General features: G+C 38.5%; 2 protein-coding genes across 4 annotated transcripts; both read left to right on the top strand.

Moving 5' to 3' along the window:
• Positions 1–3,050: 3,050 nt before the first annotated feature.
• On the top strand, positions 3,051–13,746 carry naalad2 (N-acetylated alpha-linked acidic dipeptidase 2; the record flags this gene model as incomplete). Its single annotated transcript, XM_080052613.1, has 20 exons — positions 3,051–3,132; positions 3,971–4,082; positions 4,492–4,678; positions 6,020–6,121; positions 6,258–6,383; positions 6,730–6,810; positions 7,781–7,886; positions 7,993–8,086; positions 8,513–8,608; positions 9,426–9,511; positions 10,188–10,307; positions 10,557–10,639; positions 10,714–10,777; positions 10,961–11,028; positions 11,157–11,248; positions 11,511–11,601; positions 12,028–12,292; positions 12,433–12,514; positions 12,932–13,024; positions 13,566–13,746. 20 exons carry the CDS (start codon positions 3,051–3,053, stop codon positions 13,744–13,746), a joined length of 2,211 nt encoding a protein of 736 aa, XP_079908739.1.
• Positions 13,747–17,099: 3,353 nt separating this feature from the next.
• LOC307271341 (uncharacterized protein) lies at positions 17,100–20,039 on the top strand. Of its 3 annotated transcripts, none has more exons than XM_080053759.1 (8): positions 17,100–17,149; positions 17,494–17,540; positions 17,684–17,726; positions 17,966–18,175; positions 18,504–18,717; positions 18,841–18,935; positions 19,267–19,626; positions 19,725–20,039. In XM_080053759.1, the coding sequence occupies exons 3-8, from the start codon at positions 17,693–17,695 to the stop codon at positions 19,739–19,741; spliced, it is 930 nt and encodes a 309-aa protein (XP_079909885.1). In that variant the 5' UTR covers positions 17,100–17,149; positions 17,494–17,540; positions 17,684–17,692; the 3' UTR covers positions 19,742–20,039. The 3 variants fall into 3 exon arrangements, with proteins under 3 accessions (XP_079909885.1, XP_079909887.1, XP_079909886.1); XM_080053761.1 differs by having other exon boundaries at positions 19,728–20,039; XM_080053760.1 differs by lacking the exon at positions 17,494–17,540 and having other exon boundaries at positions 17,106–17,149.
• Positions 20,040–20,102: the final 63 nt, after the last annotated feature.

Here is a 20,102-nt window from a genome sequence, read left to right on the forward strand (position 1 = left end):
AGTAAAAGTCCTGGAATTTACTAAGGCTTTCTGGTCAGTAAAAAGTAGCTATTTACCTGTTGTGAAACTTCACAGTAAGACCATTTGACCTCTTATTTCTAGTGTAAAGCTACTTACCATGTGGACTAAAATCAATTTCAGAACATCTTTTTGCATCTAGATTTGATGGCTTATTTGAAAGTGAGAGCCCACTGAATTTTGGATGTTGCTGCATGGTTTATTAATGAACCATTTAATGATCTGCTGTTGTGGAGGAAATTAGCCAAACACCTACATACCAAGTAGATTATGTGGGCCTAATGTATGCCATCTCCCTGGGCTGTCAGCGCCATCCTGTGTCATTTTATAAGAAGTGCATCCATATTTGTACGAGAGGGGATTTTTAAAAATAATATCAGTTTATCAATATGTCCTAAGTCTTCATTGAGGGTTCTTTCATGCTTATCTAGGGTTTCTTTTGGATTTCTAGATCACAAATATTCACACTCTTCATCTGGGTAAATGTGGTCTGAACATATAGCCATAACATTTAAAAGTATGTCCCAACTCTACTCTTATTATTCTTTGTGTTTCAAATGTGTGATGCTCCATTGTCCCACAGACAGATGGTGAGAATGAACAGTGTACAATCACACAGTTAAGGTACAGTACTTCTATTGTTTTTGTGGAAATATTGCAGACAAAATGACTTCTTAGTTTTCCCTCTACAGCAGTTTTGTGTACTTACATTTTCGTGACTTTATTGAGCAATGGAAAGAATCAAATTTCTCAACAGGATGTGCTGAAAATGTGTTTATACTTAGTATTTCTTTCTTTTTTATACCTAGTTTTTTTTTCATTGCCCAAAGGAGTGGGGCATACATTAAAAAGTATTTATATTTCTATATAGGGTAATATTCTCCTTGATAATAATAATAATAATAATAATAATAATAATAATAATAATAATAATAATAATAATAATAATAATAATAATAATAATAATAATAATAATAATAATAATAATAATAATAATAATAATAATAATAATAATACAACCCAATTAAAAAGATCAGGCATAAATACAAAGCAATAAAACAACAACAGACTAATAGAAGAATTTAAGTACAAAAAAATACCTTGTCTGGAAAAAAAAACTTTAAATAAATCATACAAACTTGTCATACTATTTTATTCCTGAATATTGCCTGCACATTCCATTACACAGCTGCCAGGGGGCCTAAATGCCACAATGTATTAATCTGTTGCTACATTATATCGTTTAATCATTACCCAGGACACGGTTATTCGATCACGTAAAATTAATTAAATCTAACATTGGTTCATTTTCTCCTGATAAACAGTGTGTTGATCATGTGGCAGAGCTGTGGCCTGTGTCCTCCCCACATTCCTGAGGGCATAGAGCCTCCTCTCTCCGCTTCACGCTCCAGGCCACGGCATGAAAGAGCCGTGCTCCAACACACTCAGCTCTTCACAGACCCAGGAGGGCACAAGCATGGCATGTCTTATAGTGTTGGAAAGTATCTATATTTATATCTAAAGCAATACATAAGATTCATTATAAGATTCATTCATAAATTAAACACTGTTTATTGTCAGTGTTGTTGGTTGATTACATGTTTGGATGCTTCCTTAAAGGGGCCTTAAGTATAAGTAGACTGAAACTGCAGTAACCAAGCATAGATTAATCAAGGAATCACAGAAGGGGACATGTATGGAATAAAAAGGAAAGGTTATGCATTCATATGAATATACCGTACATCATGTCAAAATCACGACATACTACATCAACATTTTGACAATGTATCATAATTATTGCTAGTAAATTATAAGTTTTACTCATTATGTTATGATTTTTTTATTATTTTTTTTAAATAGTGACTAATAGTGTGAGTATTTCTATTGTGGCCTCTGTGCTTTTTGTATAAATAAAAGCTTATTCTACTAGTCAACTGTTCAATGATTTCCTGTTTAAAAACCTCCAATATGGATTACAATTTTAATGCCAGGTAAACAGGTCAACTTTAAAAAGCAGCTTAGCAAATTACAGTATTTACAGGAGGTCACAAATGAAATGATAACCCCACATGCCACACAAGGAACGCTCCAGTGCTCTTTGGCATCAATTTGGTTGTTTGTCTTTTGTTTTGTTTTTGTTGTTTTTACGTTTCTGTAAAGCAACTTTGAGTTTCAAGAAAAGCGCTATATATACAATATAGCTATTATAATTATAATTATTAATAATAATTCCCCAATTCTATTGACGTAAACTGAAGGCATCAACATCAGTTCTTCAAAAGATATTCCCTCATTTGCTATTTTGTTTTTGGCGACGGGGAGTGCTTTCTAAGACGTTGCTCCAAAATGTCCTGTTCCATGTTCTGCCTGACTTTGAAGGCCATATCAAACTATAGTTCTTCTTATCTATTTGGATATTTTTTCTTTAATTTGTCTGTGAATAGGAGTTGATAATTTTTCTAACAATAAATTGCAATTTATGTCCTGTAAACCTCACCTAATTTTCTTAATCACAAATTCTGCTTTGTTAAATGTTGTATCATTTCAAGAAAATACTACACATTCGTTTTTTTTTGTAGATATATCCGCTGATCTTGAGTCAGTACTCTGAACTCTTGCCTTTTGTCTGCACTGCATTGTAACTCCATCGTTAACATGCTTTTGTCTGCACTGCATTGTAACTCCATCGTTAACATGCTTTTGGAGAAACTGGGAAAACTTGGCCATCTAGTGTCAGGTTGAGTAATACTGAGTCAGCACTGGAATGAGCAAGGTGCACAACACAGTAATCAGTCGACTGGCTAGAGCACTAATGACCACCTCCCTCATTGTATCCCTCTTTTTCACTCACTGCCTCTTTCTTTGCCACCAACTGTCACATACCCTCCCTAAGCCTCCCCTCTCTCTCTCTCTCCCTCTCTCTCTATCTCCCTGTGCACTACTTAAACAAATTACTCTCTATCTCTGTGCTCTGCAGAGTGAGCTGTGTTGGTATTCCTGGGAGCCTCTGGGACACACCGCTTTCAAAAATAATGAGAAAAGGGAGCAGGTTAATCTGCTGGATCTGGTGGATCGTGGTTGTGACAGCTTTGTTCTTCCTGGGCTTCAGCATAGGTAAGCCTTGATTACATAATACAACAGACACACTAGACAGAAATGTAAATCAATAATCAGCAAGTGATATCGACTGGAAGCTCAGGGGAGGTTTTTAATGAATGAATAGTCCCTTTTTAACAGTATACTAACAATACAATTCAAGGCATTGATGAGTGTATATTGAGTGAAAGGCAGTTGCTGAAATAACGTAAATAGATGTACAACATAAATGAAATATATATAATATAAAATATATATAAAATACATTTATTGGGTTTTTTAATCAAATTCATTTCAAGAATAAAATCAACTCTGTGCCACTAAAGTTGAACCTTGAAGATGTGTGCGTGTTGGAGCTTTAGTTTGTCACTCCTCTGAGACTTTTCACATATGTCTGCTCGCCGTAGGTTAACACATGCGGTCCATAACCACAACTTAATTCTCAAAATATAATTACTAACATGGTAGGAAGCTTTCGTTTATAGATATGACATTACTGGGCTGTGAGTGGTGGCACTTAGATATTATGTATGTTTCCCCCCGGCTCTGTCAATTGTGTCACTGTATTTGGTTCTGAGAAGAGGTTAAGTTAATTGCACCATAATTGTATTCTTAAGTGAAGTAACACTGTTGTTGAACTGACTCATTGTCTGTACTGTGTGTGTGTGTGTGTGTGTGTGTGTGTGTGTGTGTGTGTGTGTGTGTGTGTGTGTGTGTGTGTGTGTGTGTGTGTGTGGGTGTGTGGGTGTGTGTGTGTGTGTGTGTGTGTGTGTGTGTGTGTGTGTGTGTGTGTGTGTGTGTGTGTGTGTGTGTGTGTGTGTGTGTGTGTGTGTGTGTGTGTGTGTGCGCACTGTAGGCTGGTTTGCAAAGCCCAGACATGAACCAATTCCAAATAACAGTGCTTCCAACAAATATCTGAGGGAGTTTCTGGATGAAATGCAGCCGGACCAGATCAGAGAACATCTCAGGTGACAAGCGCTACCAACCCACTGAACCTGTTCCGTTAGTAGCCTAAGTAATGTAGAGTAGATTACATTATACACCGGTCTTCTTTCAAAGAGCTTTCAGTAGGAAAGAATTTGACTTCAAATCTCATGTGGGAGCTCTTTGTATCCATATTTGGAAGAAAGTTCAAAAAGACAGCTGTCTTACGGTAAGTGTCCACACATTGTTAGTATGTCACCAAGCTAATATGCTCAACATTACACATTCACAAGCTCACACGCCACATCTTATTCATCCAACACATTTGCTGAATGGATGAACAATGTGTTGAGCCTTATAGGTCCACTAATGAAAAGGTCAAGGCCATATATTTTATTCTGTAAGCGACTGATAGCCCGCTTCACTAAATGTTGTTGTTGCTTCTCTCTTTAGGAAGTTTACGCGACTCCCCCACCTGGCCGGTACCGAGCAGAACCTGATATATGCAGAGCAGATCAAGAAAGAGTGGCTGGAGTTTGGACTGGACTCAGTGGAGATGGTGCCCTATGATGTCCTGCTGTCCTACCCCAACACATCACAGCCCAATTACATCTCCATAGTTGATGGGCTGGGCATTGAGGTACAGCACCCTATTATTTACTATCTATGTACAGCACGCACGGCACGCGCACACACACTCTCATATACATACATACACACACACACACACACACACACACACACACACACACACACACACACACACACACACACACACACACACACACACACACACACACGATTTATTAAGAGTGGACAACATTTTTTCACCCTCTGTAAAATACATGCAAAAAAACACGTCTTCTTGTTTTCTGGTGCAATACTGTCATTATTTTTTGCAACCATATAGCATTAGGATGGCATATGATTATTATATTAATATTATTTATTATTCAACGGCTAGTTACATTTATTTAAAAGTATGCATGCCCTGTGTTCACAGTGAAACACTTATTTAAATGCTTTAGTTTAATCATGGTCAAACATTCTGTGACACTTACCCATTTTACCACTTCAGCAGCACTCTAGAAATACTCCATTCTCCACACTCCGCCCCCCTGGTGATTGAAATTGCAAAGGGGTTGTGATTTTCTCACGCACATGAACAAAAACACTTATTCAGTCTAAACCCTTAAATACTTCCCAGTCTCTATGAGGAGATAAAAAAAAGTTGCAGTGTGCATTTGGAGATCACACATACATTAAAAACACAGCAACAAACTGTACCAGTCCTCCTCTCCACCTTCCCACTTTTGTCTTTTTTTACCACATAACTGCAACACAGCTCTGTCAAGTCCAAGGTCCTTTTATAGCCTTGTTGCGAGATAGACCTCTATTACTATGTGTCTTGTGAGGAGAGATAATAAAAAGGGCACGTTAGAAGACAGACCAGGGTTTACAACTTAGCAATTTTCAGGATGCATTCAGTAACTTAAAAAAAAATCAGGATTTACATTTGAGCGTATTCAGTTATATTTTTCAACTTAGAGCAATTACAAAACATCAAAAAGATCCTGAGCTGATCACGGGGAGTATATACTGATTCCATTTTCAAGTAGCCGGCAGAACAGGGTGAACTGGTATCTGCAAATAATGAATGGTTTCACTATGAAGGACCAATAATGTAAAGTGTCACTGACCATTTACAGCTCAAACCCCTATTTGTAGTGGGGGACTAAAAACAATTAAAATACAGAAAAGTAAATGGCCTGCATTGAAAAGGTTACCTCCTTGTGGCACTATTAAACATAGAAAAGAAAAGTACTACAATAATAACAATTGTATTTCAAAAGCTAGGACCACTAAATGTTAGACATTTATTTTTTGAAGAAAATTATGTACATTACTTGAATATTTTAATTATATTCTATCACAGTGTATTCCCCTTGACAGTCTAACCTTATATCTTTTAATTTCACAGGTTTTTAACACTTCATTAGCTGAGCCTGTTCCAGAGGGTTATGAAGATGTTTCTAACATTGTGCCTCCCTATAGTGCCTTCTCTCCTAAAGGACAACCTGAGGTATGCACATGCACACAAAACTACCTGTTCATACTGACAAAAAAGTGGTGTTTAAATAGCTTGTTTTACTCCCCCCCCATGTCCTTTGTGATCAAGCTATGTCGAAGATTTTTCCTCTGTCTGTTTCTTTCTCCAGGGGGATTTGGTGTACGTGAACTACGGTCGTACAGAAGACTTTATTCAATTAGAGAGCGAGATGGGCATCAATGTTACTGGGAAGATTGTCATTGTCAGATATGGGAGAATATTCAGAGGCAATAAGGTGAGAAATACCTTGGTCAGAACTCTACATGTTAAATGATTTATGTCAGTCACTGAGTAGAGTACTTAATCGGAACACACTTGAATTGTCAAACGTGCTGGTGAACCTTGATCTTGCAGTAGCTATACTTGAAAGTAGTAGTAGTAGTAGTAGTATGTAGTGGCACTGCATGATTCTTCACACGGAATTTCCATATTTTTCCTGCACACTTTTAATATTTAACGCAATTCATCAACGTCAAATCAATCATCGCTATTTTGTGATCAACACAGGCAAAAAGGACAGCAGTACATTAAAGCTTTTGTACAGCACCAAACTGACTCTCTGCTCTGTCTTGCCCCGTCAGGTGAAGAACGCCATGTTAGCCGGAGCAAAGGGGATCATTATGTTCTCAGACCCAGCAGATTACTGGGCAGCTGGAGTCCAGGTAGAGTAATCCTCATCATTTAAAGATTAATATTTTTCGGTTCAGTTGCATATCATTGAAATTGTGTGTGTAACTGCCATGGTGTTCGCAGAAGAGGCTGGACATGTGGCATTATGGCCATTACACAAAAAAAAACACATGATCCAGATTATGTTTTGCTGTTAATCTTTCGGCCTTTACTCAGAAAAACGGCGTTGGTAGCAGGTTGATGGAAGAAGACGCAGTTTGAGGCAGATGAGGAGGTCTTAGGAACAATTCTTTTATTTAAACAACAAAACTCATCCTGCAGTCAAAACGAAGCCAATAAAAAGTTAAAGTGTTTGTAGCCAAAAAAAATAATAGAGGTACATGCATAAAACAAAAAGCTATGAAGAATTCCTGTACACTAAAAGACCTGTCTCTTCCTGCATTGTGGTGGCCTTTAACCTGCCAATCTAAGTGAGCTGATTGGTCCTTAGGTCAGTAAGCTCCGCCTCTCCTAACTCCTGATTGGTGGACCCTAACTAACTCCGACCTACACTGTTCAGAGGACATCTGTGTTAATCAATCCCTAGAGGCGATATCCCGTGGGGCGCTAAGAAGTCTGATTCAGTAACTTTAGGACAATCCCTTTAGCCAGGGGCCAATAAATTAGCTGTTAACTCTTAACCAAGCTGTCCTAAATTGTCCCCCACATAGGATCATCACAGAGTCTCCCTTTGTGTGCAATTTAAATGATCTACAGATCAGCCTGCTGGCTTCCTCAACTTAAGCAATACACATTCCTCTCCTGGTCCCTACAAGATGAGACCAACTCTAAGCAGTATACCTTAATATAAAATGTTTAGTAACATAATACACTACAGTTTGAAAAAGAAGCAGATTCTATGAGAGAACATTCAAGAATACATATATTGTTTGAATCCAGGATTAAAAAGCAAACTGTGGACGGGGATTAAGTATTTTTAATTGTGTACGTGTGTGTTTACAGCCCTACCCCGAAGGCTGGAATTTACCTGGTGGAGGAGCTCAGAGAGGAAATGTTCTAAACCTGAATGGAGCAGGAGACCCACTCACACCAGGGTACCCCGCTAAAGGTGTGTATCTCTGTGTGCTAGTACATGTGTTAGAGCCTGTATGAATATACTGAATGTATATATGTGTTTTGTTTTGTCTAACAAAGTCCTGTCTCCTCTCCTGCAGAATACACCTACAGATCTAGCCTTGAGGATGGAGTGGGACTTCCCAAGATTCCTGTGCATCCAATTGGCTTCCATGATGCAATTCAACTGCTGAAGTAAAGATGTTTTATTTTTTTCTCTCTTCCCTTTTCTTTCTCACACTTTTCCATGTTGCGTTTTTGTATCCAACAGTAAAATGCAATCATTCAGAGATTAGCTATTTCAAACTAACAGTCTCGTTTGGTTCAGCTGACGTCACATTATGAAAGTTTTGTAAAAATCTAAATAACTGGCCTGTTGAATATTCAAACGTTATTACATTTTATCATGCTAATTCATTAGATAGTTTTTTTTAGATATTTCAGTCCGGACCTGAACAGGAGACACATTGCCATCACTACAACCAAACTGCTAACGTGACTCAAACCCATTCAATTTGAATCTTGAATTTAGGGAGAGAAACACATGTTTTATTGGAGCTCCTGAGTGTACTGAGCAGCTTATTTATATTATTGACATAATATGTGGATGTATTTTAACAGAAATATGGGAGGACAGATTCCACCAAACAACTGGAAAGGTGCTCTTAACGTCTCGTACAAGATTGGTCCAGGCTTTACGGATGAATTCAAGAGCCAGTAAGTGCTTACCTTGATTGAGTGAGTAATCAATCACATATTTGTACTTGACCCTGTGATAATCTCCCATCCAAGGATTTTTTTTTTACAACAAGATTTAATTCTCTCCAGTTCATAGTCACTCTTCTCCTGCTGCACTGTTGTCACTGTGTTTAAGTTAGACATTTCTCTCCTCTTTTGTCGTATATCCTTAATGACCCAGAGGCAAGTAGCCAACTGAAGTACAATGGAGGCCCTTGTGCCCCCTGTGTGTGAAACACATAGCCTAAATACACACCCGCAGACATACAAGGTGCACAAATAAAGCATGTACCCATATGCAACAAAAGCTGACTGCGTATTTTTGTGCAGTGGTGAATGTTTTGGCGATTTTGGCAGCAACAACCCCATGACAGCAAATATGAGCAGCAATATATTACTGTAATCACTTACTCTTTCTTATATATTTTTTTAGTAGAACTTAATTTTGAGGTGGAAAAACCCACTTCATAAAGGACTTCTATGCTGCTGTTTGAGAGGGTTGGATCTCTATCCCCTGACCACTACCTCTCTGTTCTCTTTTGTTTGGCTATCTGTGTCATCTTTGCATGATATAAACACAATACCATGTTTCTGAGGCTGCTGTGCATTATAAAGAGCAAAATACTTATTTTGTGAATGTAATAACTTTGTCCTGCTTTTTATTCACAAATAGTGAACAATTCTAATGTATGGCGTCGGTTACAAGTGACTTTGTTGATTTGTTTCTCCTCTGTCTCTTCTTTTGTCTGTTGCATGGCTCTCTCCCTTGTCCCATCCCTTAACCTGTCTGTCTCAGGAAGGTGCGTATGAACATCCACACTGACAACAAGGTAACCAGGATCTACAACCTCATTGGCAGGATTAGAGGTGCTCTGGAGCCAGGTACAAATAACGCAACTTGGTCTAATCCTTTATAAAAGCTTTCCGGCAACATATTACACAAAACCAACAACATACAAGTAACACTCATAATGCCAGTATGGACACTAATAGTGTTATATTGATAATAGATAAGTTAGAATAGAATGGTTCAATAATTTATCTGCCATTTGGTCAGAAAAATGTCAAGACTTGACTTTTAATGCTGCAGCTTTGATAAAGGAATACAGTGTATCAGGGTTGTCTTTGCTGTACATGTTATATATGTAGCTGTATTGTAGCATGTGTATGTTGAAAATTAACACATATTTAAAGAACATTTTAGAAATCGGTTCATCCTAGCCTGAGAAAAAGCAGAAAGAGTGTTTTATGGTCTCACTGTCTAACCCTACATTTTCCCATGTGTGACATCACACATGGTAAAATGTAGGGTTAGGATGAACAAGACAGCGGGGCCAAGGGAGGACTGAGGGAAGAAAAATCTCATTCATTATATTATAATAGCTATTTTAAAACGATAGAACTCAAGTTTCGTATGAGTGAAGTATTCCTTTAACTAATTGTGTTAAAATTAGGAGATAAATTACGTATAACTTGTCTCTCTTGATTTACTGTAATTCCTCCATTCACATGTGTTGTTGGCTCTGTGTAAGTCTATGTATGGTGTGTCTGTGTGTAGACAGGTATGTGATTCTGGGAGGGCATCGGGATGCCTGGGTATTTGGAGGAATTGATCCCATGTCTGGTGCTGCAGTGGTCCATGAAACTGTCAGGAGCGCTGGCAGACTCCTCAGTAAAGGTGTGTAGTTGTGACATCGGTGTTCATGGGGATTTCAAGATGCTGCCAAATCTCTTTTTTGTGCCCGATTGACAAGGAGGTGTGTGTGTGTGTGTGTGTGTGTGTGTGCGTGCGTGCGTGCGTGCGTGCCTGTCTGTCTGTCTGTCTGTCTGTCTGTCTGTCTGTCTGTCTGTCTGTCTGTCTGTCTGTCTGTCTGTCTGTCTGTCTGTCTGTCTGTCTGTCTGTCTGTCTGTCTGTCTGTGTATTTAGGCTGGAGGCCTAGGAGGACTTTAATATTTGCCAGCTGGGATGCGGAGGAGTTTGGACTGCTGGGATCTACAGAATGGGCAGAGGTACACATACACCAACCCATAACAATGTATGCATATGCACAAACAAACTTAACACACCTCACACTTTTCAACAGGATAACGCCAAGCTGCTGCAAGAGAGAGCTGTGGCTTACATCAATGCTGACTCTGCGATTGAGGGTGAGGCGCTGTGTGTGTGTGTGTGTGTGTGTGTGTGTGTGTGTGTGTGTGTGTGTGTGTGTGTGTGTGTGTGTGTGTGTGTGTGTGTGTGTGTACCTTTCAATATTCTCAACACATTACAGCCAATATTGAAACTGATTTAGTTTTTTTTATAGGGCTCATGTGTGTGAATGTATTTCCCAGGCATGTACACACTCAGGGTTGACTGCACTCCATCTCTAAACACTTTGGTGTATGACATCACAAAGCAGGTGAGCAGATTATTCACACAAAAAGAAATGTGCACCTGCTGAGATTGATTTGAATACATTTATTTTGTATTTCATGCTCAATCTCATTCTGTCTGCCTTGTCCGTTTCTATTTTTTTTTCTACTGTAGATATCCAGTCCAGAAGAGGGAGAGGAGGGAGTTTCTTTGTACGACAGTTGGCATAAGAAGGACAACTGGACGAATGACCGTGATGCACCCAGGTACAAAGTCACTTGTTCAGGTCGGAGCCAGGATGTGCTAACAAACAACACCAAGAACAATGAAAAACACAGGGTTTGTTTTTAGCAAAACAAAACTTCATCAGCCACACAAGAGCAATGCTGCAATGAGAAGTTAATATAGCTTACTTAGGGATTGCTTATTCTTCATTGGGGCGGCGGGAGATGGACACACCATGTTAAACGATAAAAATGAATAAAAAAATCACTAAATCCATCTGTCCTCTACACTGGTGTTCTATAGGATAAGTAAACTTGGGTCAGGCAGTGATTTCGAGGCCTATTTTATCCGTCTGGGAATCGCTGCAGGCAGAGCGAGATACACCAAGAACAAGGTAAGACACATTGAACTCACAGATGTACCTGCATAGACATTATTCATTGGCATTAATATTAAGTTATTTTACGGTATGCACTCAAATTCTATCTTTATGTGTGTGGCTTTGTATGTGAGTGTACAATGCAGTGCATATGCATTTAGGTTTACTTTTTATATGTGTCCAGCTACACACAGCCCAATAAGTAGAATATTCGTGCTCCCTGTAAATCTTAAAATACTATCAGGATACGCGTTTTCATATGGGAGCCAATGCATATGCGCAGATATTATGTTACTTCTCAAAATTATTTTTAATTGCAATGGAACTCAATTAAATGTCCTGTGTGTGTGTGTGTGTGTGTGTGTGTGTGTGTGTGTGTGTGTGTGTGTGTGTGTGTGTGTGTGTGTGTGTGTGTGTGTGTGTGTGTGTACGCACATTCAGAAAACAGAGCGGTATAGCAGTTACCCGGTCTATCATAGTGTGTACGAAACCTTCGAGATAGTGGAGAAGTATTATGACCCCTCCTTCAAGAGGCTAAGAGCAGTGGCCCAGGTGAGAGGCGGGCTCATCTTCCTATTGGCTGATTCCCAGCTACTTCCTCTTGATGCCAACCAATATGCAGACTCCCTGAAGAAGTATGCACAGAGTATCGCACAGCTGGCACAAAAGCACCCAGAGGAGATGAAGTTGTATGAGGTGTCATTTGGTGAGTTGATTTATGGTAACCGTGGGCTCAGACAAAAAATAAGTTTAAGTGTAATATGTTTGAATGAGTGAGTAAGACAACCTGCTGAATGTCTTAAGAATTTCTTTGCATTTAATTTTTTGTTCCCCCTATATTTCCAGATTCCTTGTTTTCTGCCGTGGAGAACTTCACTGTTGCATCCAGGAATTTCCACGAGCGCCTACAGACTCTAGACAGAGCAGAGTGAGTGTCTAACCTTTCAGGCAGTTAAGGTGTCCAAACAAATACTGAAAGATGATGGTGTGCATGCTCTAGTTTATATTATGGCTACTCTTCATCAGAGGTCCCTGGACAGATGTGTCAAAAGGCATCCTAGAAAAAAACTAATATGAGAATAAAATTACAAAGTGTAACGCCACCACTTATTATAACATTTATGCTAGAATATATACATTATAAATTACATCCTTACGGGAGTGCATGTGTACCTAATGAAGTGGCATCCAACAGAGTGTATGTTCAGTAAAGTGTGTGTGCAAGGCAATTGGAGGTTAAATTGGATGTGTGTGTGTGTGTGTGTGTGTGTGTGTGTGTGTGTGTGTGTGTGTGTGTGTGTGTGTGTGTGTGTGTGTGTGTGTGTGTGTGTGTGTGTGTGATCAGTCCCCTGCAGGTGCGTATCATGAATGATCAGCTAATGTATCTGGAGAGAGCTTTCATAGACCCCCTGGGTTTACCTGGCAGACCCTTCTACAGGTGCGTCTCTCTCTCTCTCTCTCTCTCTCTCTCTCACACACACACACACACACACACACGCAATTTTCCATTTGCTTACATGCTTTCACAGGAGCCCTATCAACCAGTAAAGCACTTGAGTATACCACTTACAGTATACTTGCTCATAGTACTATGATGGCTTCTTTGTGTTCATGTGCCTCAGTAAGACAATACCAAGACATTGAGAATGAAGCAACTACATGGAATTTAACCATCTAATTTTATTATATGGACTTGTGTTTTTCTTACTGTCACAAACAGCGTTTCATTGGTCTTCTTAACAGACTGTTGATGGCAGCATATTGTCCGGTGTTTGTTTATTGAATCCCCATGATCTCTTTAACACCATCTTGCCTGTTTTTGTTTATTATTTCAAGCAAAGTTGAGCTGTTTTCATCAGTAGATAGATATAGTGTTTGAGGATGATTCGAAGCAGACTGTGACTAATTTATAATTTTCTTCAAAGTACCACAAACACACCTATTCTGTTCCCCGATGTAACTCTGCTTCTGTGTTTCAGGCATGTGATCTTTGCTCCCAGCAGCCATAATAAATACGCAGGAGAGTCGTTCCCCGGGATCTATGATGCACTGTTCAACATCGAGAACTCAGAGAACGCCTGGCAGGAAGTCAAGCGCCAAATCAGCATTGCAGCATTCACCGTTCATGCTGCTGCCATGACCCTAACGCCACCTGCATGAACTGCACACACAAGCGGTCTAAAGCCATGTGTGATTGAGTTACATATTGACAGTCATGTTATAACACCACGGCAACACAGTTAGAAGCACACCAGGTACAACACAGACACAGACAGACAGACAGACACACACACACACACACACACACACACACACACACACACACACACACACACACACAGATGGACAATTACTGTTTTCTGATCCAGTCCTTGAACATTCAAAGCTTATATGGTAAATCTCTGAGCACCATTACCAGAATGGAACTTACAAAGGTTATTTTTCTCTTGGTTTCGCATTTGTTTTGTAACTACAGTAAAGAAAAATGTATGTTTATTAATGTTTCATGTTGTTTTTTAATATTGGATTCTGACTTCAAAAGAGGAAAATAAATACAATCTATCCTTTACATGTGTGGAGAAAACAACTTGTTATAGTCTGGGGAGGGAAGCGAAACACTATGGAAATAGCACTGAGTATTGTTTACATTGATGTTGATATTTATTCCTTTCCCTAATTGCTGGGCAGAGACATTCATTTTGCACTCACAAAAAATACATTGGTGAATCAAAGAAACCTAGTCTCTGTTTGACAGTTGAACTCTTTACAATGGACTGCATTTATATAGTGCCTTTTTACAAAGCACTTTACATTGTTTGACTTTCATTCACTTATTCACACACATGGCAGCAAGCTAATAATCGGGAGCAATTGGGGGTCTAATGTCTCGCCCAGGGACACTTTCACGTATGGCAGAAGGCAGTGATCGAACCGCCATCTCTGTGGCCGATACCTGCTTAGCCACAGCCATCTTTGGTGAGTTGTTGAAGCAATGTAACAGATAAGCAATGTCCTTATGGGGCAACAAAGTTGAACATTTTGATCAACAGTGTGCACACTACACCACATAAGGTCAAAGGACAAGGATGTTCTAACAATAGCAGTGAGTGAGTGTGAACACTAAGAGGTGCTATTTCACACATTTTGCTCTCTGGGTGTCAGTTTACTCTGTTGTTTAAGGGAGGGCATGTCCAGACGGCCCATGACTCCATCTTTGCGGCTATCAGGTTCGCTACACTACTGTAGCACACCTTCACTTTTAGAAACACTTTTCACTCTTGATATGAAAAAGCCTGTTTTCTCAATATTTAACCAAACTTTATCCAAATCGAAGTACTGCTGCGCCGTCTAATAATGTTATATTTTGTTAATTATTAAATTGTTAATAATGTATTTACTGGAGAAGAAGAGAGAAGCAATGGAAGCACAGGAATAAGACAGCTGGGATGACTAGAACAAAGCTTTGCTCTCTGGATCTGCATTTTTCTTTTTTTACATAGTACCACAGGGGGGCGCCTGGGCTTCTGTTCAAACTCTTACTATGTCAACAAGCACCCAGATGTCATGTATCTGGAATAAACAGACTCACAGCTTGTGAGAAAGTCAGTGGGATAGAACGCTTCATATGATAATGAGTGTGAAGGTGGTGTCACATCCACATGCCTCTGAGTGTGTTGACCCTGGTGCTAGAGAAAAGAGGAACTAAAAAGTTTTTAGTATGGGGTAATATCATGTTTCATGCATTTATTTAGTTTATGTTCCCTTGTAATTCTGTCCTGTTATACAGTATATTCCATTGGGAAAGTATCTTTTTAGTAAGTAGCCCACTGATATTTTGTCCATGAAGTATCTCGTGTAAATATCAAAAACAACACTACTTATTTTGTTTCTCTCTGGGAACTGGTTATTCATTCTTTCCTGTACAGCCAAGCACCAGTGGTGGAATAAGTACTCAAACACTTTACTTAAGTAAAAGTAAAAAATAAACAGTCAAAAATGTACTCTAGTAAATGTAAAAGTTAAGCATTAACTTTTCAACTTAAGTAAAAGTCAGAAAGTACTCGCTGTTTTTGTACAATGTTAGATATGCTTTTTGTGAATGTAAAGAAATTAGTTATTTTGCCATTATCATTCGAGCTACATACAAAATGGCAGAGCTCTGCTGATTATTACCCCCTGATTTTATTGATTACTTATATCAACAACACTACTTATTCAGCTTTCAAATACTCTATAACCATTATCTGCTCTTCATGACTCATGCTGTCACGATCAGTTATCTGCTCCCCCAAATAAGGAATAAAAAGAACAAGAAAATAAACCTCAAATATGGGAATAGAATTTTAGTGGATTGATTACAGTTTGATTATCAACAGATTATTAACAGGTGTGCAAAAAATGTGGTTACCGTAGTATGTAAAAAGTAACCACTCCTAATTTTCACATCATCATTGTAGTCCTATATTATATTCAATATATTAGCCTATGCAATATGTACAGAACACTACAACAACATTGTGTAATAAGCATTTTTTCTCTTGTATCCTTCCCACATAACCCACTTCATTTACATGCCCAAATACATCTTCCAGAGAGCAGATATTTGCATCGTATATGACTAAACAAGCCTTTGTCACTGTTTGGCTTTTGGACTTGGATTTGCATTTGGTTTTTGGAAACAGGTAGTTGCTGCTTCAGAGACACAGAGACCTCTTTCATGTAATTTACATATTGGGTTGATCTTTCCTGTTGTAAAAATGCAATGCAGTGGGAGAAAAGTGTGTTCCAAATAACTTCAGAAACAGAAACACAAATAAAAAACTAAGGTTGCTGTAATGTTGATTCGTTTGCTTCAAATAATATTTTAGTTTTTTTATAAACACTGACAAACAGCTGTGTGTTTTCTTTTCGTGTTTTTTCCTGATGCATAGGACAAACAATTATGTAAATGTGAGAGTTATAGAAAAGGCCTTTTTGAGGGGAAAAATAATGGGTTCACAAGAGCTTTTCTGCATCAATCGAAGTAAATAAAGCCTTGAAGGTTGATGCAAACAATTGGTACAGGTTTCCCTTATTCGCTTGATGACTTACACACCCTCTGTTTGTATAAAGGCAGTGTTAGGACAGGCTGCATTACTTCACCCTCTGAAGCATTATTTGGACAATATTGCACTGAGGGAAGAAGTATATTGCTATTATTGCTCATTTAAATAGATAAATTAGATAGATTAGCTTTATTCCACAGTACATTGAGACATTAAACTGAGTACATTGCAATAAAAACTGAAGAAAAAAAAAATCAAGGTGTTCTAAAACTTTAGACCTGTAGTGTAGGTTACAGTGTACACACATTACGTATCCACAATTACTTGAGAAAGCCACACAAAATGAAATGCCATTATAAATCCCAAATGAGCACCCTGGCGTGGGTGTGTTTCTTTGGTAGAAAAAGCGGAAGAGGTAAACAGCTCTATAAAGAGGTGTTACATGTAGACTCCTGTTCACTCTTCCCTACCCATCCTCCTGACACATTTATTGAGAGAGACAAGACTTCATTAGCCAGGTAAGTTTTTTTCAAATGGCAATAACACATGATAGAAAATGTCTAAGCTCAGCCATAATATTGTTGTTTAATCCTGTAGAACTCCTTAACACAAGTGTCATACATTCAGTCAATTATATTTCTATTTTAATGTGCAAAAGTTGTACATGAAAGACAAAGTGCGTTGGTAGGCACTACACGGGTGAGTCCATGGGTTTTAGTGTTCTAGGTTAATGTCTGTCATATCAATCAACAATAATTTAATTATGTTACTAGAATTTCATTATGAACTGATGCACAGCTGCCAGTGGAAATATGTTAATGAGTAATGTGGTATATATATATTTTTTTATGAAAACCACAAGGCACTGAAACCTGGTTCAAGCAGCACGGATAAGCCCGGTCAAACAGTGTGGGTATACTTCACAATCCTTTATTTTAAATCTATGCAAAATACCACAGAAAGTAAGGTCATTATTGAAATGTCAATGAATAGGTGCATATGCATCACTGCTCTGCTCTTCTCCCCTTAACTTGTAAACTTTCTTCCTTTAGTTTGGAGCCATGATACAGTTCATCCACCTCACACTGCTGCTGGGTACGTTGTTTCTAAGTAGTAATTTTTTAACCCCATTAAGATCATCGTTTTTATATATATAAATATATATAATATTGTTTAATACAGTTTCACTATATCTTATTTTTCACACTTGTGCCTGGTATAGCAATGCTTTCTGATAAAATATGGGTTGTTACAAAATAAATACTTTATATCTAGAAACAATTGAGAAGGAGTGAGTCAAAGCAATAGAAACTGATGAGATTTTCCCATTGCAGCAACAATCCAGCTGCCTTCGGTTTCAGTAAAACAGATATGGCTACCGGAGGGAAGCAACGTCCAGTTGAAATGTAACAAACACAAGGCCGGATCAAGCGGATCATGCGAATCAAGCGAATCACACGAACAAATGGCGAACATTTCAAACTTCTCACAAGACAAGACCTACGACTGCTGTGGATGGTCAGTGGAACTGAAGGTTGCAAGAGGTGAGAAAATGACAAGCTGTTTTACCTCCTCAAACAAATCAGAACAATATTCTCAATACATCTTGAGAAGACTGGTGTCTATGTTTTTTAAATATATCTTTTATGCTTATTTTAACTGCTGAGGGAATCATTTCTTAATAAAAAATAACTTTGTCTCCAGCATACCACCCACATGCCACTATTTAACCCAACAACCTTTTGTACTGACATTAGTATTTTATGAGACATGGCTTCTGCACCTAGTGCACCCAGGGGAAACAAATTAATTAGGAAGTTATTAAAAACTTTCGGCACTCCAACTAAATTTTCACATGCTTTCATTCACCAGGTTGTATCAAAGACGCGTCAGACCTCGATGGTGTTGACTTTTCAACGGATAAATCATCAGAATCATCGGAAGAAAAAGACAAGACATCTAAAGAGGAGTGTAAGACAAGCTGTACTGGAAAGTCCAAAGAAAAAGACAAGAAATCTAAAGAGGAGTGTAGGACAAGCTGTACTGGAAAGTCCAACTGCCAATACTTTACATTTAAAGCCAAAGGGTAGATATCTGATGGAGACTAGCAGCCATAGACAAAACAAAATGTTGCACCACATCAATGAGGGTGTATCTGTATACAAAGAAAAGATGTAATCAGCAACACACTTTTTTTCTTCCAAAACAGAGGCAAATGCCGTCTGCTGTCATCAGGAGAGAACTTGGTGATCAAAGAAGATGGAGACACGGTTTCAGGGTACCCAAACAGGACCTGCACAGATGGTTAGTGATGTTCTTATCCTGTTTCAAAATAAAATGATCCTTTTATTGTGTCTGTGTTGCCCTGTAATGTTGCATCTTATTTGATTAAAACAAAATATCATTTTGAAAAATTACAGAGAAAGAGGGAAAATATATAAAGCCTCTCATAAAAAGTTGCTGTGCTTGTCCATCTCTTGAAACCTAACTATCACCTTCACTAGCAACATATAGAAATCAAGTAATTATCTACATAATGCAGGTAGCCTATTAGCCAAAAGTAGAAACAGAAAGACGGAGGATGTGGGGATGTGTCACTTGTATTAATTTTTTATTTTTTTGCTAAATGATGCAGGTCTTACATTTGAAACGGAAGCCAAAAGCTGGATTGATGCTCTGGAGCACTGCGAAAAAAATAATGCCAGTCTGGTTGAAATCTCCAACGAGACAATGACGGAGGCAGTGAACGAGCTCCTGAAAGCCGAGACAGACAACATGCCGAATGGCTCCTGGATCGGCCTGGAGAGGTCCATCATCGGCCGCACCAGCGACCCCTGGATGTGGGTTTCTGGGTCAGTCGCTGTTGACGCTGGTTTCATGAATGAAAGCTGCTCAAACAAAAACTGTGGAAAGATCATCTGGGTTACAAAGGAAACCAAATTCAAATGGCAGGGTGACCGCTGCCATAGGAAGCTACCTTTCATCTGCTCCAAAGGTATGATCAATTGAAAATGGTTTTGGGTTAGTTTTTTCAGGGTTAATAGCAAAAATGTGCTTTTCACTGTAGCCTATGTTTTGTCTCTTTTATCTCAGTAGGAGATCTTCTGTAAGGGCTACACGGCGTTTTGAGAGCTGCACTAGATGTCCACTATCTCCTCATATACAGTCATGTTTGGGGTTTGTATGCAAGTATATGCACCACATATCTGGAACAAACTCCCATAAATCATGAGGTCTGTCGCAACTCTCAACCTAAAATCAAATCTGAAGTATTTTCTCTTTCCATTTAACCTATTACCTTTTATCTGCTTGTTTTTATAGTCTTTTAAATGCAATTTCTTGAATTTGTTAACAATTTGTCTTAAATCTAAATATTTGAATGTCTTAATTTTGAATGTATTTTTATGCCCCCTGTAAAGCACTGCCTTGGTGTCTGAATTGTGCTATATAAATAAACTTGCCTTGGCTATT

The sequence above is a fragment of the Ammodytes marinus genome (genome assembly GCF_949987685.1).
Source record: "Ammodytes marinus genome assembly, chromosome: 3".
NCBI classification, from domain to species: Eukaryota; Metazoa; Chordata; class Actinopteri; order Uranoscopiformes; family Ammodytidae; genus Ammodytes; species Ammodytes marinus.